We start from the raw sequence: 25,935 nt of genomic DNA on the forward strand, positions 1-25,935 counted from the left end.
TGTCCACTGAACCTATTTGTAGTGATGGAAATGCCAGACAGGGATGCTGTCTCAGAAAAGCCATAGCTGGGCAAAAACTTTGTCCATCTGGCTGGAAGAGAGAACAGGGATGCTGTTTCTCTTGAGTTGGAGCAGGGCAGGGATGCTGTCCTATGAGCTCCACACTAGGGCAGGGATGCTGTCCTAAGTGTTGTGAGGTAGTGCAGGGTTTCTGCACTAAAGTTTCTCTGGGAGGGTTGGAGGGATGCTCCATGTTAACTAAAATGGTGCTGTTTTTCTCACCAATGTTAGTTATCCCACAGAGAGGTACTTCCACCTCAGGGAGTCCAGCTTTGCCAGCTGATGATTCCCTTGGAACAGGTGCCACCCTAGGAGAGGTTTCTCCCACCACAGGAATAGTATCCTGAATGGTAGGGTGGTTAGGGGATACTGTGATACCCTTTTTACCTGTTGATGGAGAGGGATCCTGAGTTTTCAGGCCTTCTCTCCTTTGCTTTTTCATTTCACTTGAAATGAGAGGGAACAATTCCTCAGGGATGCCCAGCATGGCTGCATGGGCATAAAACTCTACATCAGCCCAACCTGAGGCCTCTAGGTCATTACCTAAGAGACAGTCTACAGGTAAGCTAGGTGATACCACCACCTGCTTAGGGCCAGTAACTCCACCCCAACTAAACTGAATTATAGCTAAGGGAAGAAACTTAGTGGAGTTATGGACATCAATAATCTTATACTGTTGTCCAATGATGTGTTGTTCAGGAGGCACTAGGTTTTCAGTCACCAAAGTGAAACTGGCACCTGTGTCCCTGTAGGCCAAGGCCTCAACACCATTTATTGAAACTGTCTGCCTGTACTTATCCATTGTAAGGGGGCAAGCAGCCAGTGTGGCAAGGCCAATGCCACTAGGTGTGACAGAAACTGTCTTGGGACTGATTACATCAGTTTCCACTATGGACCCATAAGTGAACCCAACTACACCCTTTGCTTGACTGTTGCCAGCAGTCCCACCACTAGTACCACTACTGCTAGGGGCACTAGAGCTTGATGTATTAGTGGTGGTAGGCTCAGGGGGTTTACCTGGACAGGACTTATCCCCTGGCCTATGGCCTCTGTTTTTACACACAAAGCACCAAGGCTTTTTAATGTGTGCAGGTTGGGAAGAAGAGGAAGAATTTGTTTTATCCCCACCCTCTGAAGAGTGTTTAAGATTTGAAGTGGGATCTTTGGTTTTACCCTTATCCCCATGCTTATCTTGAGATTTTTCACCATCTTTCTTCTTCTTGCCATCTTTGTCACCCCCTGTATGAACTTTTCTGTTCACCCTTGTTCTGACCCATTTGTCTGCCTTCTTTCCCAATTCTTGGGGAGAGGTCAGATCAGAGTCTACCAGGTACTGGTGCAACAAATCAGACACACAATTATTAAGTATATGCTCTCTCAGGATTGTGTTATACAGGCTTTCATAATCAGTAACTTTACTGCCATGTAACCACCCCTCCAAGGCCTTCACTGAATGGTCAATGAAATCAACCCAGTCTTGTGAAGACTCCTTTTTGGTCTCTCTGAACTTTATCCTGTACTGTTCAGTGGTTAAGCCATAACCATCCAGGAGTGCATTCTTAAGAACTTGGAAATTATTAGCATCATTTTCTTTCACAGTAAGGAGCCTATCCCTACCTTTTCCACTAAATGATAGCCATAGGATAGCAGCCCACTGCCTTTGAGGGACATCCTGTACAACACAGGCCCTCTCAAGTGCAGCAAACCACTTGTTAATGTCATCCCCCTCCTTATAAGGGGGAACTATCTTGTGCAGATTCCTGGAATCATGCTCTTTTGCAGGATGACTATGGGGAATACTGCTGCTGCCACCATGGGTATCTAAACCCAACTTCTGTCTTTCCTTCTCTAATTCTAAAGACTGTCTATCCAAATCCAGCTGTTGCTTCTTGAGCTTCAGTCTGGTTTGTTCCACTCTCAATCTATTGAGCTCCCTTTCTAACAATCTGTCATCAGGGTGGGTGGGAGGGACATTTCTAGATACAGAGGTATGATGGGAATGAACAGAAGGAGACCTGTCCCTTACAGAGGGCACCCTAACAGCTTGGCTACCAGTATAATGTGAGAGCACACCATCAGTATGGTGTGATTCAACCTCTGTACCAACTATGCTAGACTGTCTAGTAATGGGCAGGCTGAGAAGTTTCTTTCCTGAACCTTTTCCTGGGGGAGTCCCTGGATCAGATTGAGAACCATTAGCTACTTTTTCACCAGATTGGGCACTTATGGCCTTATCCTGTACTCTAAGCATATTAATTAACAGTTCTAAGGAAGGATTCTTCCCTACACTCAAACCTCTCTCTATGCAGAGACTCCTTGCTCCTTTCCAGCTAAGGTGATCATATGCAAGTTTGGACAGTTCAACATTTTTTCCTGTGCCAGACATTTTTTAGAGAGAGTTAAAGTGATAGAAAAAGAGAAAAAAGTTTTCAGAACTTTTTGGAAAGACAGAAAAAACTTTTTAAACTTTTAAGAACTTTTTGAAACTTTAGAAGTACTTTTCAGCACTTAGAAAAGAGTGAAAAGAGGAAATGCAAAACTTTTTGGCTATGTGTATATACACTGACCTTGTTTTGTATATTTTTCTCTTATGAAAAGTACAATGACAAGAGTGGTAAGTAGTCTCAAGCACTTATCCCACCACTGCACAACCAATGTAGGAGGCTGGACTGGCTTGTAGTGAGTACCAAGGGGTACTTGCACCTTGCACCAGGCCCAGTTATCCCTTATTAGTGTATAGGGTGTCTAGCAGCTTAGGCTGATAGATAATGGTAGCTTAGCAGAGCAGCTCAGGCTGAACTAGGAGACGTGTGAAGCTACTACAGTACCACTTAGTGTCATATGCACAATATCATAAGAAAACACAATACACAGTTATACTAAAAATAAAGGTACTTTATTTTTATGACAATATGTCAAAGTATCTTAGAGTGTACCCTCAGTGAGAGGATAGGAAATATACACAAGATATATATACACAATAGCAAAAATATGCAGTATAGTCTTAGAAAACAGTGCAAACAATGTATAGTTACAATAGGATGCAATGGGGAAACATAGGGATAGGGGCAACACAAACCATATACTCCAAAAGTGGAATGCGAACCACGAATGGACCCCAAACCTATGTGACCTTGTAGAGGGTCGCTGGGACTATTAGAAAATAGTGAGAGTTAGAAAAATAACCCTCCCCAAGACCCTGAAAAGTGAGTGCAAAGTGCACTAAAGTTCCCCTAAGGACAAAAGAGTCGTGTTAGAGGAATAATGCAGGAAAGACACAAACCAGCAATGCAACAACTGTGGATTTCCAATCTAGGGTACCTGTGGAATAAGGGGACCAAGTCCAAAAGTCACAAGCAAGTCGGAGATGGGCAGATGCCCAGGAAATGCCAGCTGCGGGTGCAAAGAAGCTTCGACTGGACAGAAGAAGCTGAGGTTTCTGCAGGAACGAAAAGGGCTAGAGACTTCCCCTTTGGTGGACGGATCCCTCTCGCCTTGGAGAGTCGTGCAGAAGTGTTTTCCCGCCGGAAGGACGCCAACAAGCCTTGCTACACGCAAATCGTGCGTTTGGCGTTTTTGGACGCTGCTGGGGCCCAGGAGGGACCAGGAGGTCGCAAATTGGACCTGCAGAGAGAGGGGACGTCGAGCAAGACAAAGAGCCCTCACTGAAGCAGGTAGCACCCGGAGAAGTGCCAGAAACAGGCACTGCGAGGATGCGTGAAACGGTGCTTGCCGAAGTTGCACAAAGGAGTCCCACGTCGCCGGAGACCAACTTAGAAAGTCGTGCAATGCAGGTTAGAGTGCCGTGGACCCAGGCTTGGCTGTGCACGAAGGATTTCCGCCGGAAGTGCACAGGGGCCGGAGTAGCTGCAAAGTCGCGGTTCCCAGCAATGCAGCCCAGCGAGGTGAGGCAAGGACTTACCTCCACCAAACTTGGGCTGAAGAGTCACTGGACTGTGGGGGTCACTTGGACAGCGTCGCTGGATTCGAGGGACCTCGCTCGTCGTGCTGAGAGGAGACCCAAGGGACCGGTAATGCAGCTTTTTGGTGCCTGCGGTTGCAGGGGGAAGATTCCGTCGACCCACGGGAGATTTCTTCGGAGCTTCTGGTGCAGAGAGGAGGCAGACTACCCCCACAGCATGCACAAGCAGGAAAACAGTCGAGAAGGCGGCAGGATCAGCGTTACAGAGTTGCAGTAGTCCTCTTTGCTACTATGTTGCAGTTTTGCAGGCTTCCAGCGCGGTCAGCGGTCGATTCCTTATCAGAAGGTGAAGAGGGAGATGCAGAGGAACTCGGCTGAGCTCATGCATTTGTTATCTGCAGTTTCCCCAGAGACAGAGACCCTAAATAGCCAGAAAAGAGGGTTTGGCTACTTAGGAGAGAGGATAGGCTACTAACACCTGAAGGAGCCTATCAGCAGGAGTCTCTGACGTCACCTGGTGGCACTGGCCACTCAGAGCAGTCCAGTGTGCCAGCAGCACCTCTGTTTCCAAGATGGCAGAGGTCTGGAGCACACTGGAGGAGCTCTGGACACCTCCCAGGGGAGGTGCAGGTCAGGGGAGTGGTCACTCCCCTTTCCTTTGTCCAGTTTCGCGCCAGAGCAGGGCTAAGGGGTCCCTGAACCGGTGTAGACTGGCTTATGCAGAATTGGGCACCTCTGTGCCCAACAAAGCATTTCCAGAGGCTGGGGGAGGCTACTCCTCCCCTGCCTTCACACCATTTTCCAAAGGGAGAGGGTGTCACACCCTCTCTCAGAGGAAGTTCTTTGTTCTGCCATCCTGGGCCAGGCCTGGCTGGACCCCAGGAGGGCAGCTGCCTGTCTGAGGGGTTGGCAGCAGCAGCAGCTGCAGTGAAACCCCAGGAAGGGCAGTTTGGCAGTACCAGGGTCTGTGCTACAGACCACTGGGATCATGGGATTGTGCCAACTATGCCAGGATGGCATAGAGGGGGCAATTCCATGATCATAGACATGTTACATGGCCATATTCGGAGTTACCATGGTGAAGCTACATATAGGTAGTGACCTATATGTAGTGCACGCGTGTAATGGTGTCCCCGCACTCACAAAGTTCAGTGAATTGGCTCTGAACAATGTGGGGGCACCTTGGCTAGTGCCAGGGTGCCCTCACACTAAGTAACTTTGCACCTAACCTTTACCAGGTAAAGGTTAGACATATAGGTGACTTATAAGTTACTTAAGTGCAGTGTAAAATGGCTGTGAAATAACGTGGACGTTATTTCACTCAGGCTGCAGTGGCAGGCCTGTGTAAGAATTGTCAGAGCTCCCTATGGGTGGCAAAAGAAATGCTGCAGCCCATAGGGATCTCCTGGAACCCCAATACCCTGGGTACCTCAGTACCATATACTAGGGAATTATAAGGGTGTTCCAGTAAGCCAATGTAAATTGGTAAAATTGGTCACTAGCCTGTTAGTGACAATTTGAAAGTAATGAGAGAGCATAACCACTGAGGTTCTGGTTAGCAGAGCCTCAGTGAGACAGTTAGGCACCACACAGGGAACATATACATGCACACCTATGAGCACTGGGGCCCTGTGTGACAGGGTCCCAGTGACACATACATATAGGCCACAAACCTATGAGCACTGGGGTCCTGACCAGCAGGATCCCAGTGACACATAACAAACATACTGAAAACATAGTGTTTTCACTATGAGCACTGAGGCCTGGCTATCAGGATCCCAGTGAGACAGTGAAAACAGTGACAAACACCCTGGCATACACTCACAAACAGGCCAAAAGTGGGGGTAACAAGGCTAGAAAGAGGCTACCTTCTCACAGTGTCTTCCACATTGTACTACTCATCTTGATCTGCTGGTGTCTTACACATTGTACTACTCTTCTTGATCTGCTGGTGTCTTACACATTGTACTACCCTTCTTTCTCTGCTGGTGTCTTACACATTGTACTACTCTTCTTGCTCTTCTGGTGTCTTACACATTGTACTACTCATCTTGATCTGTTGGTGTCTTACACATTGTACTACTCTTCTTGATCTGCTGGTGTCTTACACGTTGTACTACTCTTCTTGCTCTGCTAGTGTCTTACACATTGTAGTACTCTTCTTGCTCTGCTGGCGTCTTACACATTGTAGTACTCTTCTTGGTCTCCTGCTGTCTTACACATTGCACTACTCATCTCGCCCTGCTGGTGACATACATTGTACTACTCTTCTTGCTTTGCTGGTGTCTTACACATTGTACTACTCTTCTTGCTCTGCTGGTGTCTTACACATTGTACTACTCTTCTTGCTCTGCTGGTGTCTTACACATTGTACTACTGTTCTTGCTCTGCTGGTGTCTTCCACATTGTACTACCCTTCTTGCTCTGCTGGTGTCTTACACATAGTACTACTCTTCTTGCTCCGCTGGTGTCTTCCACATTGTACTACTCATCTGGCTCCACTGGTGTCTTCCACATTGTACTACTCTTCTTGCTCCGCTGGTGTCTTCCACATTGTACTACTCTTCTTGCTCTGCTGGTGTCTTACACATTGTACTACCCTTCCTGCTCTGCTGGTGTCTTACACATTGTACTACTCTTCTTGCTCTGCTGGTGTCGTACATTGTACTACTCATCTGGCTCTGCTGGTGTCTTACATATTCTGCTACTCTTCTTTCTCTGTCAGTGCCTCAGACATTACACTACTCATCTTGCTCTGATGCTGTCTTACCCATTGTACTACTCTTCTTGCTCTGCTGGTGTTTTACGCATTGTATTACTCTTCTCGCTCTGCTGGTGTCTTACACATTGTGCTACCCTTCTTGATCTGCTGGTGTCTTACACATTGTACTACTCTTCTTGCTCTGCTGGTGTCTTACACATAGTACTACCCTTCTTGATCTTCTGGTGTCTTACACATTGTACTACTCATCTGGCTCTGCTGGTGTCTTACACATTGTACTACTCTTCTTGCTCTGCTGGTGTCTTACACATTGTACTACTCTTCTTGCTCTGCTGGTGTCTTACACATTGTACTACTCTTCTTGCTCCGCAGGCGCCTTCCACATTGTACCACTCTTCTTGCACTGCTGCTGTACTGCATCTTGTACTACTCTTCTTGCTCTGCTGGTGTCTTACACATTGTACTACTCTTCTTGCTCTGCTGGTGTCTTACACATTGTACTACTCATCTTGCTCTACTGGTGTCTTACACATTGTACTACTCATCTTGCTCTACTGGTGTCTTACACATTGTACTACTCTTCTTGCTCGGCTGGCGTCTTACACATTGTGCTACTCTTCTTGCACTGCTGGTGTCTTACACATTGTACTACTCTTCTTGCTCTGCTGGTGTCTTACACATTGTACTAATCTTCTTGCTCTGCTGGCGTCTTACACATTGTACTACTCTTCTTGCTCAGCTGGTGTCTTACACATTGTACTACTCTTCTTGCTCTGCTGGCGTCTTACACATTGTACTACTCTTCTTGCTCTGCTGTCGTCTTACACATTGTACTACTCTTCTTGCTCTGCTGGCGTCTTACACATGGCGTCTTACACATTGTACTACCCTTCTTGCTCTGCTGGTGTCTTCCACATTGTACTACTCTTCTTGCTCTGCTGGCGTCTTACACATTGTACTACTCTTCTTGCTCTGCTGGCGTCTTACACATTGTACTACCCTTCTTGATCTGCTGGAGTCTTACACATTGTACTACTCTTCTTGCACTGCTGCTGTACTGCATCTTGTACTACTCTTCTTGTTCTGCTGGTGTCTTACCCATTGTACTACTCTTCTTGGTCTGCTGGTGTCTTACACATTGTACTACTCATCTTGCTCTGATGGTGCCTTACCCATTGTACTACTCTTCTTGCTCTGCTGGTGTCTTACACATTGTACTACTGTTATTGCTCTGCTGGTGTCTTACACATTGTACTACTCTTCTTGCTCTGCTGGTGTCTTACACATTGTACTACTGTTCTTGCTCTGCTGGTGTCTTACACATTGTACTACTGTTCTTGCTCTGCTGGTGTCTTACACATTGTACTACTCTTCTTGCTCTGCTGGTGTCTTACCCATTGTACTACTCTTCTTGCTCTGCTGGTATGTTACACGTTGTACTACCCTTCTTGCTCTGCTGGTGTCTTACACGTTGTACTACTCTCCTTGCTCTGCTGGTGTCTTACACATTGTACTACCCTTCTTGCTCTGCTGGTGTCTTACACGTTGTACTACTCTTCTTGCTCTGCTGGTGTCTTACACGTTGTACTACTCTTCTTGCTCTGCTGGTGTCTTACACATTGTACTACTCTTCTTGCTCTGCTGGTGTCTTACACATTGTACTACTCTTCTTGCTCTGCTGGTGTCTTACACATTGTACTACTCTTCTTGCTCTGCTGGTGTCTTACACATTGTACTACTCTTCTTGCTCTGCTGGTGTCTTACACATTGTGCTACTCTTCTTGCTCTGCTGGTGTCTTACACGTTGTGCTACTCTTCTTGCTCTGCTGGTGTCTTACACGTTGTACTACTCTTCTTGCTCTGCTAGTGTCTTACACATTGTAGTACTCTTCTTGCTCTGCTGGCGTCTTACACATTGTAGTACTCTTCTTGGTCTCCTGCTGTCTTACACATTGCACTACTCATCTCGCCCTGCTGGTGACATACATTGTACTACTCTTCTTGCTTTAATGGTGTCATACACATTATACTACTCTTCGTGCTGTAATGGTGTGCTAGACTTTATACTATTCTTCTCACTCTGCTAGTACCTTACACATCTTACATATTATGGTACTCTGCTGGTATCTTACACATTGTACTACTCGTCTTGCTCTGCTAGTGTCTTAGACAGTATTCTACAGGTCTCTTAGATATTGTCCCACTCTTGATCTGCTGATGTCTTACAAATTGTCCAGCTCTGGTTGGTCTCATGTGTATTATAATTCGTCTTCACCCTAATTGTTATGGGCTTTTAGTTCAGTGCTATTTATAACACTCTTTTTAACACTCTTTGATGGTCTGACCTGCAAAACACATAAATGCATTTCTTTCATAAAGAGTGGCGGATGGGGATTGGCCTTTTCTGACAGGGTTCTCTGAACTGTGGAGGTGAAGACAGTGCTGCGCTCTAAGAAGTGTGCCTGGGTATGGTCTGTGATCAGAAAGACCTATGTGTTGTTATATAGGGACATGCATAACTTCTTCTTGATGCTGAGGTTAACAACTCTTGAAACCACCTTCTTGTGGCCCTCTCTGCGCAGCCGTACTGCTCTGTATATGTAAGTGCATCTCCCACTGAGTACTTCAAAAATATTGTAAATTGCATCTGGTCCATTAATGCATCAGTCTATCCCTTTGCCTGTCTTTCTGTGGGCTGTCCACCTCCCCACCTCATCTCTTTCTCCGTCCCTTGCGGTTTGCCTCCTGTCTTTACTCCATCTCTCTCACAGTAAATTGTTACTGGAGGCTTGAGTGCCCTTTCTGCCAGAATGGTAATGTAGGGTCTTTCAAGCCTTGGCAGAGCCTGAGACGTAACCAGACCATCTGTGCAAACAATGCTCAGTATTTCATTAGGGTCAGAGTACAATCTCCGGGCTCTTTGTCTTCCTTAGCTGATGCCGTCTAATCCACCGTCATTGCAACGCCAAGACTCATTTTCCATCGATGTGGACGGGTTGGTGTTTGAAGCGGGTTGGAATAAACAACAGTCCTTTGCCCGGGCTTGGATACAGATGTTTTGTCCAAGCATCTGCTGTGCTGTGGGGTTATTGATAGTTTGAGGCTGTGAGTATAGGAGCCAAGTTCTTAAGGGACCTTCCCCAGGTCAGGTGTTTGAATGGCACAGACATTGTGATGTGTCACTTCACACCCTGGTGCCACTGCAGTTCTTCCAAACAATGAAAGGACGCATCAGTGAGGTGGGCATCCTGAGCTGAACTACAAATGATCATCTCCCACTTCAGGTCGTCAGGAACAGAAGCAGGCTTTCTGCAAGCCTTTTTTCCATCCAAGTACCATCTGTGCCTATCTGAAGCCAGAAACAGATATCCAAGCCCCAAAACTGCCTTCACAACGGATACACTTTTATGTGTAAACATGTTCATAGAGGAAGTTTTAAAATGATAAACAAAGGCTCATTTCAGTCGCATGTACAGACCCGCGGAAGTCAGTATCAATGCCAGAAACAAGAAAGACCTGTTAAGGAAGCAAAGACACATTTACATCTGGTAGAATTTCATGTGCTATCACAGGATGTTGTAAGACCTTACTCACCTCATCACCTGTTGAAGAGGCAAATGGAGGGAAAAGATAGCAAAGATATAGGAATAAAAAGATTCCTTAAAACAATCTAACATATCTCCTCGCCCTCCTAGAGAAGCATCCCTCAGCTTGATGCATGAAAGATGCAAAGATACACCCTACAAGCATGCCCCAGAGCAGCATCAGCCAGAGACCCCATATATGGCTCTAGACTGTACAAGAAGGCCTTAGCTGAGTCCCCTTGCACAAACATATACCTCTTCCTGTACATTCATCCCGCAGTCATGCTTGGAAACCCCCTTAAACCAGGCATTCCTCTCACAGCCCCTGTGTGACGTCAGGCTGCAACTTTTCCTGCCTAAAGTGTCTGGACTAAGGTTGCTAAAAACATTAGCCTCCTCTGCCCTACACATTTCTTCAACACAATTAACCTCTCCATCTGGTCCTCAGATCGGTTGAACTTACCAAGACCATAGCTCCAGCCCTGCTCTAGGGGTCCACAAACTTTATTCTGTTCCACTTGCATCTTGGAAATGGTCAAAAATGTACTCTTCTCAAGGACCGGGGTACATCCCTCTTCATGGAGTGCAGATGTACTTGATATACAGTTGCAGATGCAGGAATCTCCCTTTCATGGCCTCAAGTGCAAGTTACTAAACTCGATGCTAGATTACAAATGGGGTTTGTGCATTGGGCTCAAGGTATATTGTTTGCAAGTTTATTTTGATTTGTGGGGGCTTTTATGTTGTTTGAATACTTCAGCCCATTGCTGGGAGTTAATAAACAGTCACAAACTAAGGGCAGAATTTCAAATTATACAATTGTAAATACCAAACTGCACAAACCCAGTTACCTCACGTCACTGCTCTGATCGTGGACCTGCCTGAAATGTTAGACATTGATTGCAAACGATGAAGATTTCTGCAAAAAAAACTTGCATCTGCAGGGTTCACCTTCACATGGGTTCATACTTACAAATATCAGGAGTTTACAAACTTTTCAAAAACTACTCCTGGGCAGTTGCAGGTTTTCTTGACTACTAATCTAAAAGTTGTGAGAATTGCTAATTACTTCTTTTCAGAGTTTTCCTGCACATCGGGAAAGTCCCTTGCATTTGTGCACCACACTAATCTGTGCGTGTTCACCGCCCACTTGCAGAGTAAAAATGGGCCAAAAAAGAGTTTGTACGTGTTTCCATACTTTCAGCCGCCTCCTGCATTGCTCGGTTGGGCTGTAGCTCAGTTTGCGCTATATAAATACCCATGTTCCATATATAAATACACCTGTTGTTCCATATTTATAGCTACGGTCTAAAAAAATGAAGCCTGTGTATAACCTACAAGCCTAAGTAACAAGGCCCTCGGTGATACATAGACTTTCGTACAGCTGTGTTTTCTACTAGTTGAGACTGCATTGCCAGCCTAAGTCATTCTTTTCTGAATGCAAGATATTCTGCAGTCTGACCACATAACCATGAAAATATGGATTATTAATGTGAGCCCAAAATGGTAACAAAATTAATTTTTATCCAGGATACACAACTGAGATTACAGATCTGTGACTGATGTGTGGAGCAAACTCCAGGTGCTCTGTCAGCCTGTTCCAGCTGTACCCAACATGCTGATGTCCAGTTTGAAAAGGAAACACTTTTGTTACTTCATCTTTCTGTGAAGCTGATCAGAGAGGAGTGCTGCTCTTGGCTGCTTGAGGAAGTTACAGACTTCAGTGTTCTCAGCATGCCGATGTCACTCAGACTATGGGTCTTGCATAGAGTTTGGCCGACCAGTACTTTTCCAAAAATGTGGCTGAGTATGTTGGTGGTTCCTTCACTGTATTTAAAGTCAGGGGAACCGGCATGTTTCCGAAGGCAGAGCCCACCTTCCGCTCCTTGGGTGGACATCTTTGACCAAAGGCCAACTGACACTAGACCTTCGCTCTCTCTACCTCAGACCGTCCGCCTATATAGAGCACAGGTTCCGACATCATTTTTTCTTATTTGAGACTGCCAGAAAAGGCATAGCGGACCCCAGCAGGAAAATAAATAAATGATACCCGTGTGATCGGGAAAAACTCCCAGTGTACTAAGACCACTAGTGTTTTTTCAGTAACAAACTCTCACTTTCGAAGTTTGTTTTTAAAAATCTAAAAACTTCTATGAACACGCGCTTTGACCTTCATATGTGAATGAAGTTTCAGTGCCTTCAGCGGAGCTGTTGTGTCAGCTGTTGCGCTGGAGGCACAGAGACCTCTGTTTCCCTGGCAGAGATCTCCAAATATGGTGGGCTTTACTCTGCCAGAGAAGCAGAGTACACTCCCTGTTGACATTGCGGATGGAGTTCATATAGCCTGCTACAGCCAAATAAGAGCCTACGGGCCTGATTAAGACTCTGGCGGAGGGGGTTAGTCAGTCACAAATGTGCCGTATTACGATCCCATAATAGCTTATGGCGATCGTAATATGGCAGAAGGGATATCCGTCATGTTTGTGACTGAGTAACCTGTCAAGCAAACTCCAAATCAGGCCTTATGTCTCCACGTGCTCGCTCCTCGTCTCCTGCAGCCTCACAAACTTTGTTGATGAAACCTACAATTCCTTTCCTTGCAAAGGTCATTGAAAATTGGATAGCCTCACATTTTGAACAACACCCCTGTGATAATGATCTCCACTCAGGTTTCAGACCAAGCTGCAGCACTTTGAGTACCTTGATGCAGGTTGCTGATGCATTATGTATTATTGATGCTGATGAGTCCTGCCTACTTGTTTTCCTTGATCTATGCGTCACCTTTAACATCATCAGTATTCCAAAATAATGTTCTTTTGGTGTAGCCCTTAAGTGTTTCGCCGTGAGTAATCCAGCTCAGCAGATCAAAATCAGCAACTCCTTCTCCATAACCCTCTTAATTTACTGCAAGGAGCATCCCAAGGGTCCATCAAACCTCTTGTTGTCATATTCATGAATAGAGAAATGTATTGCAGCAATAAGCTGTCACTATTCCGCTCCACTTCAGGACTTGTTCACCAGATGATAGCTCACAACTCGCCTCTATCTTTGCTATCATTCAAGAATGGACGACAGTTCTTAATTTTAAGCTCTGTTCATTAAACATGGAATTCTTCTTATTTCTCCCATGCCCTTTATTATGCCAGTACAATATCTTGTCCTTTCAATACTTGACTATGGCAACTTCCTCATTAGCAGCCTACAAAAAGTGCACCTTGCTGACTGGTGGCAAGAGACTGAATCACATCATTCCCAATCTATCCACTCTCCCATGTCTTCCCATTGTATCAACATTCATCTTTAAGATGGCCTGTTTCAGTAACAGTTGTACACACATGTACGAATGTTTGAAGGCAAGCCTTCTCTCTGCAGCATGGGTGCCCTCCTGTTGAAACCACCAGCATTGAGAAAACAAGGCCTCTGACTGTGCACTAGAATCTGGAAGACATACCCCCTTCTCTCCACACTTCTACCATGACATTAAAGTGCCTCTTTTCAGAGGTATTTCTGTTCCTGAGAATAGGTGCCTTTCTCATCTCCATCTTCCTCTCAGGTCTATGTAGGTTAGCAGAACACATTGACGCACCTTTACCTCCATCACTGTTTCCTCTCCTGCCTTTATGCTTCCCTCTGGTCCCTCTGGTTCTGCTCATATTTTCTACATTCTTCTCCCCCCCTCTATCTTGCTAGGTCTTGTTACCTTCATTTTTTACTCAACAAGTATGGTGCTATCAGCGTTACTCCTGCAGTCATTGCTTCCATCGCTATCAGTTCTCCTTTTTAACAACACCTGACTTACTTGCATTGCCTCCTTTGCATGAGTGCACCCTGCTCTGCAGCACAGCAGTAGCTATCACTGTTTGTCTTTATTCTGCAATTACATGTTACTGCTTTCTCATTTTTGTCACTTTCTTTTTCTACAGTTTTCTCCTCCTTTATCCTCAGTCCCATCTTAATTCAATCCCATCATTTTTCACCACACCTGTTTTTATTGTACATTTGTTTATTATGATTTATTTGCATTGTTCCCTTTTGTGTTTTGATTGGAGTCTATTAGTGGCCTCCTGTAGAAGAGTGTTTCTATTGTAAAGTTCTCCAATGCCAATAAAATGTCTCACTGGATGTTTAACTCATACTAATTCCTGGGCTTTGCAGTGTCTCTGGACAGACAGAAACTCATCCCAGTAGGCCAGTTCTCCTTTGATCAGTTGTTGCGTATTTGGCCTGTCTTTGAATTCTCATGAATAGTATGGGGTAACATTTATAAATTGATAGATGCAGTAATGGTGTTGACTAAGTGGACCTTAACGAATGCCAAAACATGGACCTGTCTTCCCTTCTATTATGTTAAGTGTATTTGTAAGCGTACACATGCTTAAACCTTTTGGTGCTATTGAGTCAAACTGATTTTAGACTAAGCAAGCATTGGCAAAGTCAGTAGGTCTCTCCTTTGTGTCCTGTTGGCTTTGTCAGTGGTTTTTAGCTGTGTTATACAGCATCATGGATACTGTGCAACTTAGCTAAAATTTAAAAAAGCCTATTGTGTCAATTTGTAGGTGAGCACATAAAATGAGGTGGCTGCTTTTAAAAAATTTCTTTGCCAGTCCAACTCAGATCGACAAATAAAATGATAAAAAACACAGGAAAGCATTTGTTTTTATAGAAGGTGAGTGGAGTTAACACCACAAGTGGGGAGAAGCAACACGGGCAGGTGAGAAGCAACACAAGGGAAAAAGCAAATGTGGAGAACAACAGGGCAGGAGAAATGGGGGACTCAATCCGTACAAGGGTATAGTAGCAAAACAGACAGTGCAGGTTGAGGGAAGTAACACAGAGGGGACAAGTCGAATGGGCGAGATGGAAAACAATGTGTAACAAGTGGGTAAAAGCAAATGGTTGAAAGAGAGCATTTGGAGATGAGAGGGAGTAGAAGCACACAGGCAAGGAATCAGTGCAGGGAAGGTTGCAGTCAAGGGCATGTGCATCATAGAGGAGCGGGGGAGTACACTAGGGAGACAGCTGAAAAACGCATGCACAAAGTAATGCGTCCAGGCTCCAAGGGCGGTACAAACACAGAAAGAGGAAGGAAACGCACTCTCGCCAAAAAATAAACGAGTGACAATTAAGCAAACCAGTGGTATGGAAAGGAAAGGCTGTAAGCTAGCAATACACTAAAAGGGGGTGCAGGGGTGCAGAAAGCTGGCTCTTTGTATGATATATCAAAATGAGAGTCCAGGAGTTCCCCTACTAGTGGGCAGAAGCTCTCTATTGCAATCCTAAGGTGCTCTTTTAGAGACTAGTGTGGTCGAGCAGCCTTAAGCTTATCAGAGAGAAGTGTGAGACATCTGCAAATGCACACACAGTAATAAATGAGACACACGACTCAAGAAGGAAATCCACACCAATTTACAAAAATAACAAGTATCTTTATATTTGTTTAGGTACCAGAATTAATATGATCAGGTAAGTAGGTTTTGCAAGAAAACTTCTTTCAGGTTTCAAAAGTCAACACAGGGCATTTTTCAGAAGTGGCAATGTTATCCTATGGAGGGAAAAACAAGTACTGCGCTCAGGTATAGTACAGCGACTTACGGGACCAGCCTTATGGACATAAGGTGAGTATTAGGCAAGGATCAATGCCACACCAACAGGTCACACTGGGCAGCCAGGTGCAGAGGTGTAGTACGGCCTCAGGTGCCCAATGTTAGTCAATGTTGATCAGTCCGATTGAAAACATGCTGCAGGTTAGAACTGGGCATCCAGTTAGGAGGAACTAACAAGTGGATTCCAATTTTGAGATGCTCGGGGACTTAGGGACACCTCAAGTCCTCTTCTTCACAGGCGACGGGTGTAGAGGAGTATTGAGGCATCTGGTTTTCTCCAACAGATCATTTGTGATTGAGGGGGCCTGCGGGCAGAGGCTGCAGGTAGTGTTGGTGAGTCCACAGTGTGCAAATCTTAGGTGGGCTTTATCTCTGGAGGGCTGGGGGACCACACTGGCACGATTGGTTCACTTCAGCTTGGGATGTGCAGCACGGGTGCAGTGGTGCTTTCAGGTGTCCGGTTTTCAGTGGTCCAGAGTCCTTGCAGTTTGTCTTGGGGTGCCTGCAAGATGCAGGGAAGCAGCTCTCTTGCTCCACAGTAGTTCCTGGGTCTTTGTTAAAAGCAGGCAGTCCTCCCAGATTTAGGAGGCACAACAGCTGCAGGACGAGTCGACTTTGGTGCAATGCGACGGGAGCAGCAGACAGGCCCACAGGGTTGGGTCGAGGTCAGGTGTTCTTCGTTTACTTTTGCTGCTCTTGGGTGTCCTTCTTTGTAGGTCAGCAGAAATCTGATTTACTGGTGCCCAAGGTTCCATTAAATACTGCATTTAGGCTCATTTCAGGAAGTGTGGATTAGTAGCCAATGGGCTACTTACCCCTGGGGTCACAACAACCTCTATATGACCACTTCATGTGGGAAGTGGGCTTAACCCCGTCCCAGAGTTCCTAAATCTGCCAACTCCAAGGTAACAGATTTCTAAATGTTGTGTCCATGTAAGACAGCGCACATTAGGGGTGGAAATGATCTGAATACTCCATTTCCCACCTGTCCAGGTGCCAAATGGGCCCTGGGGCAGGGAGGGTGGGCCTCTCTCCTTTGAGTAAAGCCAGTTCTGCATCCAAGGGCAGTGGGCTTCTTTGAAGCCCCCTGCCTCGAAGTGCAGATTCGCAGGTCATACTGTGGATGGGGTGGGTAAACACCTCTCCCAGAGCAGGCATTTTCTTCTGACAGCAAAGGCTTTCACCCTTGGAGGTCAGAAGCATGTCTGGTGGTGACAGGCTGGCTAAAACTAGTCAGTCCGCACACTGGTAGTTTTTCAGGGGGCACCTCTAAGGTGCCCTTGGGGTGCATGTAGTAATAAATCTATAACTGGCATCAGTGAGGGCTTATTAATATGAGATGTTTGATACCAAACATTCCTATTTTCAGTGAAGCCATCATATAGCTGGGAAACTCATAGTGACCGATGTCAAGCACATTTAGTTAAAATGGCTTCCCTGTTCACGCGCTATGTCTAAGAATCGACAAAGATATAGCAGGGACATACCTGATCGTGCACACATTTCCTCACATGTAATATAAGGCACCCTGCCTTAGGGTTGTAAGGTCTGCTTTAGAGGTGACTTACATATATTGCATGCAGTGTGAGGGGACATGTTGTGTTTTCACTTTTAGCTACACCAAGACATGCAGCCTGCAGTGCCAGTTTGCATGTGATGGTGAGGGGTCCCTGAGGGTGGCACAGTACATGCTGCGGCCCTTAGGGACCCTCATTTGTGCCCATGCTCTAGGTATTAGGGGTACCATGTACTAGGGTGTTATGGGGGGCCCAATGTATTGCCAATTGGGGATTAATTGTACTTTTTTAGGGGAAGAGATCTGGCTGTGGGGGCCTGGTTAGCAGGAACTTTCAGTCAAAATTGCATCAAATAACAGGCACAAAGTGGGGATGACCATGTGAAAAAGGGGCACTTTTTTACAAAGGGACAGGTGCAGAAATAAAAGAAAATAGCTTATGATGAAAAGCAGGCTTCCAAAAGTTTCCTAAAGGAGGTAAGCCAAGGTTTGGCACACACATGTAAAGGCATTGTGTTCTAAATTCTTAGGGGGGTGGCAGTGATGGAGAAGGCTCCGTCTCCTTACCGGACCTGCCTGGATTTCAGTATTTGTAAAAGGAACTTATCTGCTGAGAATCTATTTCTGGGAAAAGTGGCATCTCATACAAAAATACATAGCTAGAGGCTAATATTGCAGGGTGTTCCTGACAGGTGGCTTCGTGTAAAATAGTCATAGCCTTAAAAATGCCAATTAAGTGTTCTGATGACAAGAGTAGTATGTCTGAGACTTCCTTTAACTAGATGAGCTGCTGCATTTCAGACACGCCATAACAGTTTGGCTGGAAAAGCTAGATAAATTGTGTTGTTTAATCCAACCTGTATGAAATGGGAGCATTTATTGCTAAACTTTCATGATGCGTTCCCAGACATTGGAGGATTCTTTTCAAGAGCTGTAGATGGAAAAAGCAGCTGTTGGCTATTTTACCAGTCGTGGCTCCTCCATTAAGGCGGAGGAGCGTCACCCCCTGCCAGCAGCAGCTGCTGCAAATCCTTTAACAACAAAAAACGATAATAAACCATGTTTATTATTGTTTCGTTTGTTAAATGGGCGGGGCCATGGGGGATGACGAGGATGATCCCTCAGTGCGCATGATGTTTGGCCGGCTGTCTCGGGAAGATCAAACAGTTGCTGGGCCTGAGAGCAGACACAGGCTTCCAGTGTGCCTGGGAGCACCCTGGCTGGGTGCTCCCAGCCAATCCTGACGCTGATTTGAGCAGCGTCTGGATTGGCTGCAGGGCAAGCTGGGAGCCTGCAGTGACGGGAGAGGAGACGCACTGCGGCGGCAGAGAAGCAGGTAAGTGATTTTTTAAAAATTAGTTTAAATTAATTTGTCTGCCCCGCCCCTCAAAGCACTAAAGCACTGCGAGCCCCTCCTGTATTTCAGTAGTTTGCTACTCAGTTGAAAGCGCGGAATTGAGAGGAATTGAGAAAGAGACCCAGGTTTCATACAGTGTCAGCAAGTATTGGTAGAGGTGCCATGGCCGAATACAAGCTGATATTCCACGGTTCCAACTTTGCAGAAAGTGGTAAGACATCTTCCATCGCATGGTTCCCTAATGGTTGCTCAACCTTGACTGATTATCAAAAAAAAGAGCTCCCAGGAGAATCATTGTGTATCATCTGACTACATGTAGACTGTCACCCACTGCTGATGAAGGTGGTTAGCAAAGGGGTGTATATACTGATTAAACAGTATGGTTTAGTGCTGTGCCTCAAATGCCTATCTTCTCAAGAGTAGTGCAGTGCATGGAATGGTTTATGGTGCCAAATGCTGTGGAAAGATCTAAAAGCAGCAGTGTCCTGACATCACCATTGCCTGTCACTCTCTGCAGGTCACCCAGTACAGACATCACTAACTTTTCTGTATAGAGTATTCTGCCAGGATGGCGAGGGGTGGAGCTCTCCCCTGCCCCACTTACACTTCAAAGGGTCTTGCCTCCAGCACATGCTGTCCAGCTGATGCCAACCTTTTGTCCCTCTAGTTACCCTAGACAGTTTGGAGCTCTGACAGGGGAAGGTGTGAACTTTCCTGGACCAGATAGGTGGATAGGACTGGGAGACCCCAACATCCACACAGCCCCATCCCCTCTCTGTCCCCCCCCCCACACACACAAAGACTGGCCCCTTGGAACCACTCTTTAGATCACATCTGGACCTGTAGAAGACTGCAAGGGCTGCCTTGCTGCCAGAAGGACTTCACTGCTGGTCTGAGAAAGGAAGGCTGGACCTGCTCCTTGAACCCAGGACCACCAGAATGACTCCAAAAGCTAGTTGCCAGCCTCATGTGTGAGCTACAGGGATGAAACATGCTTCTGAGGGCTTCACCCCAGCTGTTGGCCTCTGCTGGAGTGTGTCCTAACCTCCAAGTGGTGCACCCCAGGTCGTGGACCCTCGGTAGTGGTATTGAAGGAACTTCTCCAAAAAACTAGGGCTTAGAAAGTTTTTCACCAAAAACTGCTCATAGAACTGACAGGAGGCAGGGATCTACCTGAAAGCCGATCCAAAGAAGGTGCATCACCGGTGGGTTTAATACCGGTGCAGTTCCAGCTACATTCTTCTCCACGGCAGCAAATCCCTTTCTTTGGGACCTTTCAACAAAGGTATGCAGCCACGCCCTGGTGGAGGATTTCTATTTCTGAAAAATTGGCTAAGTCTGAAGGTAGAAATGTTCACCGCAAGCTCATCCAGCAACTCTCCGATGCGAGGCCTTTTCCTCAGACACAACATGCTGCTCTGCCCCTCTGAATACCCTATCTTCTCCTCAAAAATCTTAAATATTTTTTCTAAGTCTGAAGTTAAGTCGAGACCAGGCCCAATCTATCCCTTATACCCCATTGGTGCTCCCTCGTGATCAGCCTTAACTTTTGACCTTGAGTCGGTGTCGCATAACCAGATAATCGCGATTGGCATTTTGATATTTAAGATGTTATTGTTCACTAAAATCTTTAAAAATTCTTTATTCAGTTTTTGCTGATTTGATTAGTTTTGGTGTAATTGTATTTATTAAAATGTACCTTGGTATTCTAAATTGGTGTGCAATTTTTCCTGCGTTGTGTTTTTACTTTATTACTGTTCGAGTACTGCATAAATATTTTTCACATTTCCTCTAAGTTAAGCCTTTTGTCCCAAACTACCAGAGGGTTAAGCATAGTTGGTTTTGTGACTTTTTGTGGTTCACTCTTACAAGGAATGCTGTTATTGCTTGAGTGGGGCTTCCATCCCCATCAACCAAAAGTTCTTACAACCCTCCTAGAAAGAAGTGCCCTGAGGTGATGATGCACATGGAGCCTGAGTTATTTCACCCTTCCTTCATCTGAGTCTTGACTCTACCTGTTTTGTGTCTCAGAACTTGCTGCGAGTGGGGAGCTCATTGCTGGCTTTGGAAAACAAGGAGCACTGGAACACTCTTCTGCAGAGCGAGTATGGGAGCTCAGGACTCATGGACCAGTTGCGCGAGTACACTAGCACACTTGCCAGGAACATGAAGCAAACCTACCTGAACCCTGTTGGGTTGGTGACCCCAAACATCAGTAAGTGAAATAAATGCCTTTTCTGTTTGGTCCACATCCGCAGTCTCTCTTGTGCATGTCATGTTCAGCCCTGCTAAGGGGAAGGGCATTCCAAGTGTAAGCTGAGGTTATGAGATGGGCTGATGGAATAGCACTACAGCAGAATATATGCTTTGTCGAATTAGATCCTGTAGTCTCCCGTCTGTCCCTCAAGGTGGCAGGAATACTCCCACTTAGCCCACTTGGTAGTCCGGGCCCAGTTTGCATTGTGAGTGTGTAACTTGTCTTTTGCTGCACATTATGTGCCTATCCAGGATGTGTTTATATATGATGTGTGTTGTGTTACCATACACTAGATCAGGTCTTTGTGCTGGTGTTTTTTTCGTGGACTCTTTACAGGATATAGCAAGTGCTAGATTTCCAGGCATGCAGGAGAAAGGCTGTTTGGCCTACGATAGAGTGTGTTGGACTTTGTCATGGCCCGAACTTTCTGTGTTGAGTTTTCTGGCTTAACTGAACTTCAATGACTCTACTGAGGGAACAAATGTACCTTACAATGTCAGGTAAATGCCCTGAAATTTGCTGCCGCTAGAAACCAATGCTGCTGGTAGGAAATGCTATTAAAGCTGTTAATTCTGGTGAATCTGTCCCATTGGCACACTCTGAAAAAGATTTCTTAAGAATCTAACTTCCTGTTTCAGAGTTGTTTGTATCTTTTCTTTTTTGAAAGCGGGTGCACTCAAAAGGTGTCCATTTCTCTTTTCTTCTTCTCTGTCTCCCTGCCACCCCCTCCTCTCTTTCACTCTATTTGCTGTGCTTCGCATGGATTCTCTTCTCAACTGTTTGCCCTGCAGATGCAGTGCTCGGCATTAACCCATCTCCTGTCTTTCGCTCCCTCCTTAAAGTGCTGACCATTGACCGGATGGAGAACCACACCCACACCAGAAGGCGCTTCCCTCGCTACCACAGCTACCTCTTCAGAGGGCAGTCGGCCTGGGATCCTCACACTCACATTGTGCTGCCGCTCTCTGTCCTCATGCCTCCCAGAGTGGAAGGTGAGCTGTCCATTTACACGCTGAAGAACCCGCTGCACTAGAACTGTGGGTACAGCTGTGGTACGCCATCAGACCATTGTATAAAACTCTATCGATGTGTTAGAATAGATACTTTTTACTATGTGTTTTCGACTTTACATAAAATTACGCCTGCCTTGTATTTAGTAATGGAAATCTAGAAAGAAACGGCTGGAAACCAGGACCTTCACAAAGGCATTACACGCATATTTCAACATCATAGGTCGCATCGGCCTACGTCCCACCTCCTTCCATACTAGATGCTGCACAAGGTATAGTTCTCTGCCTGCCGACAAGATAGGCAAACATTGTAACAATTCCCGCTACCCAATTATTCCTCCACTTCTCAGAGGAGGCCATCCCAATTCTTTCTAGATGCACCACATAGGTGGGGTGGGTCTGTGAGTGATGGAGATCATATACCGTGTGGATTAACGTGAGTATGTCCCCTGCTGAACCAGGATTCCATTTAGGAGTGTGGCATACTGTAACAACTGTGGATTTTGTTTTTAATTGTCACAATCTTCTTTATCTTCCAACAATTTGAGAAGTTCAATAGGACAGGAACATTTTTGCAAGAAGTACACATGTGGCGGGAAAAGCTGCAGAAAACACTCTTTTAGATGAGCCCCTTTTTTAGTTATCTCCAAATGTTGCGCAGACGTAGAAATATGCTAAACACCTCCATTCGGTGCTACATATCAAACTGTCCATTTACGTTTAAAACCATTTTTTAACCTAGCAGATTTGGTTTTGATGAAAGATGTTTGTCCTCTTTTCACGGAGGAACATAACTTGGGGTTGTTTCTGTCTGCCCCCTGAACATGTGGAAGCTGTCGAATTGTACTGATTTTAAAGGGTGAGTGGTCGGTACCGTCTTCGCTCCGCACCCAGACTGAGTTCTTTAGTCCCTTATCTTAGTCTCAACAAGCTTGGACTGCATGGAGGGCTTCCATATGCCTTAGCGGAGATAGGTCATCTGGGGCAGGGCCCAGCTATTGAAACCCACAGTTTTGTTTGTAGCTGGAAACACTTAGGGCCTGATTTAGATTTCTGCGTATAAGTTACTCTTTCACAAAGGTGATGGATAGTCTGTCCGCTGAAATATAAATCCTGTAGGATACAATGGGATTTCTATTTCGGCCGATGGGCTATCCGTCACCATTGTGAGGGAGTAATCCGTCCTCTGAAATCTAAATCAGGCCCATAGTTCCTATTATCCAACCTTTCAGCTAGCTTCAGGATAGGTTGGCAGGTTGAGTATTGATGGGTCTGAGACCAAGCTGTTTCTAGAACCGTCAGATTTTGGGCTCATTGATCTTAATTTCGTGTGAGGCAGCATGACATGGTACCTTGAGGTTTGACATTGCAATGGAAAGTGATGCCGGCCTAAGGGCAGCACCAATATGAGTAAATTATTTCTGTTATTTATGTATTTGTATTGTTTTTCATAAAGTGCAATCAGTACCCAATGGATGGCTTCCATAGTAACATATTATCATTTTCTTCAGAGAAAGTCTACAAATTGTTGCTGTTGAAGATAGGTAGGGTCAATCATATTTGGAAATGTCATTAGACGAGAAAGGTCTGCAGTGTTTTTTTTTAACGGGGTTGTCTAATGGAAGGTGGAATGGAGTTTCAAACCTGCTGAGCTCTTATAGAGAAATATTGCTTTAGGTATTTTCTTTTTTAAAGTCGTGGTGTTTCCAAGAGCATTGCTTTCTGACATGATCAATTTTGGAGCCAAGTAGTTGGAATCTCAGTAAAATCTCCAGAAACACATGATTCAAAGGTATTCAGTTTAATTGCCTTCACGCTACATACATGACCCCTAGAAGAAGGAATAGAAAAGCAGAAAATGAAAACAAGGGTTCGATGGCATCTGTCGCTGTAGATACACATGTTGTGCATAGCCCGCCATCTGGTGTTGGGTCGGAGTGTTACAAGTTGTTTTTCTTCGAAGAAGTCTTTCGAGTCACGGGACCGAGGGACTCCTCCTCTTTGTCTCCATTGCGCATGGGCGTCGACTCCATCTTCGATTGTTTTCTTTCCGCCATCGGGTTCGGACGTGTTCCTTTCGCTTCGGGTTTCGGAACGGAAAGTTAGCTTAAAATCGGAAAATTACGTCGGTATTGTTGCGTTCGGGATCGGATTAGATAGCATCGACATCGAATCGATACGATAAAATCTCCGGTGCCCTTCGGGGTAGTTTTCGATCCCCCGTCGGGGCCTGGTCGGCCCGACCGCGTGTGACATCGACGCTGATGGAACGGACCCCGTTCCGATTCTGTCCTAAATGCCACAACAAATACCCATATACAGACCAACATTCGGTCTGTAACCTGTGCCTGTCGCCTGAGCACAGGGAAGAAACTTGTGAGGCCTGTCGTGCGTTCCGGTCCCGAAAAACGCTCCGTGACCGCCGAGCCAGAAGACTGCAAATGGCGTCCACGCCGACAGGACGCCGAGAATTCGAGGAACAAGAAGAAGTAGAAGCCTTCTCGATCCATGAATCGGACTCAGACGAATTCGACGACCATGAAACAGTGAGTAAAACGTCGAAGATAGCACATAAGAAAACTGACAAGGCCCAGGGGACGCCACTGCCATCAGGCCATGGCTCAACCCATAAAATCGGTGACCGACCATCGGCACCGAAGAAGGCCGAAATAGTGCCGAGATCGTCCGACTCGGGTCGAGACACAGGCACCCAGCCATCTCGGGACCGAGATAGTGCTGCCGGCAAAGATCGACGCCGAGATAGCGGAGCCGAAGCTGCTCGACGCAGAGACAGCGGCACAGAGGAGGATCGACGCCGAGAGGGTTCGACTCCAAAAAAGAGAAAAGTCGCCTCGGAGCCGAAAAAGAGCGTGGACATAGTTTCGGTGCCAAAACGACCCGCAACCGAGCCAACTACCGGTTCCTATTCAGAGGAACAATCACTGTCCTCTCAAATGCGAAAGCATAGATTCGAGGAGGAATTACAATCCACCGAGGTGGACCACACTCAAAAACTGATTTTTATACAGAGTGGAACAGGGAAAATAAGCACCCTTCCCCCTATTAGGAGGAAGAGGAGACTTGAATTCCAACAAGAACAAGCACCACAAACAAAACTGGTGAAGAAGGTAACTCCGCCACCCTCTCCTCCACCTGTAGCTCACATTTCACCGGCACAGACTCCGTCACATTCACCGGCTCACACCACCTTAAGCCAAGGTGACCAGGACCAAGATGCTTGGGACTTATACGACGCCCCAGTGTCGGACAACAGTCCAGAGGCGTATCCTACAAAGCCCTCACCACCAGAAGACAGCACAGCATATTCACAAGTGGTGGCTAGAGCAGCAGAGTTCCACAAGGTGTCTCTACACTTGGAGCCTGTCGAGGATGACTTCCTCTTCAACACCCTCTCTTCCACACATAGCACCTACCAAAGCCTGCCTATGCTCCCAGGAATGCTAAGGCACGCAAAGGACATATTCAAAGAGCCTGTCAAGAGTAGGGCAATAACACCGAGGGTGGAAAAGAAATATAAAGCACCTCCCACAGTCCCAGCTTTCATCACCTCACAACTGCCACCAGATTCGGTTGTGGTAGGGGCAGCTCGCAAGAGAGCAAACTCTCACACATCGGGCGATGCACCACCCCCAGATAAGGAGAGCCGCAAGTTCGATGCAGCCGGTAGAAGGGTCGCAGTACAGGCTGCAAACCAGTGGCGCATCGCTAACTCTCAAGCGCTCCTAGCGCGATATGACAGAGCCCACTGGGACGAGATGCAACACCTCATTGAGCATCTACCCACAGAACTGCAAAAGAGGGCGAAACAAGTGGTTGAGGAGGGCCAAAACATCTCCAATAACCAGATACGCTCCTCTATGGACGCAGCGGACACAGCAGCAAG

General features: G+C 46.0%; 1 protein-coding gene across 2 annotated transcripts in view; it reads left to right on the forward strand.

Moving 5' to 3' along the window:
• The window catches only part of CELSR3 (cadherin EGF LAG seven-pass G-type receptor 3), a 631,136-nt gene that overhangs the window by 489,886 nt on the left and 115,315 nt on the right, over window positions 1–25,935 (forward strand). For both annotated transcript variants that reach the window (XR_011198602.1, XM_069206219.1), the window contains exons 19-20: window positions 20,796–20,979; window positions 21,864–22,013. Coding sequence is in view for 1 of the 2 variants with exons in the window: in XM_069206219.1 (XP_069062320.1) it covers window positions 20,796–20,979; window positions 21,864–22,013 (334 nt within the window). In the remaining variant the exon portion in view is untranslated. The remainder of the gene's footprint in view (window positions 1–20,795; window positions 20,980–21,863; window positions 22,014–25,935) is intronic.

Source organism: Pleurodeles waltl, chromosome 9 (genome assembly GCF_031143425.1).
Source record: "Pleurodeles waltl isolate 20211129_DDA chromosome 9, aPleWal1.hap1.20221129, whole genome shotgun sequence".
NCBI classification, from domain to species: domain Eukaryota; kingdom Metazoa; phylum Chordata; class Amphibia; order Caudata; family Salamandridae; genus Pleurodeles; species Pleurodeles waltl.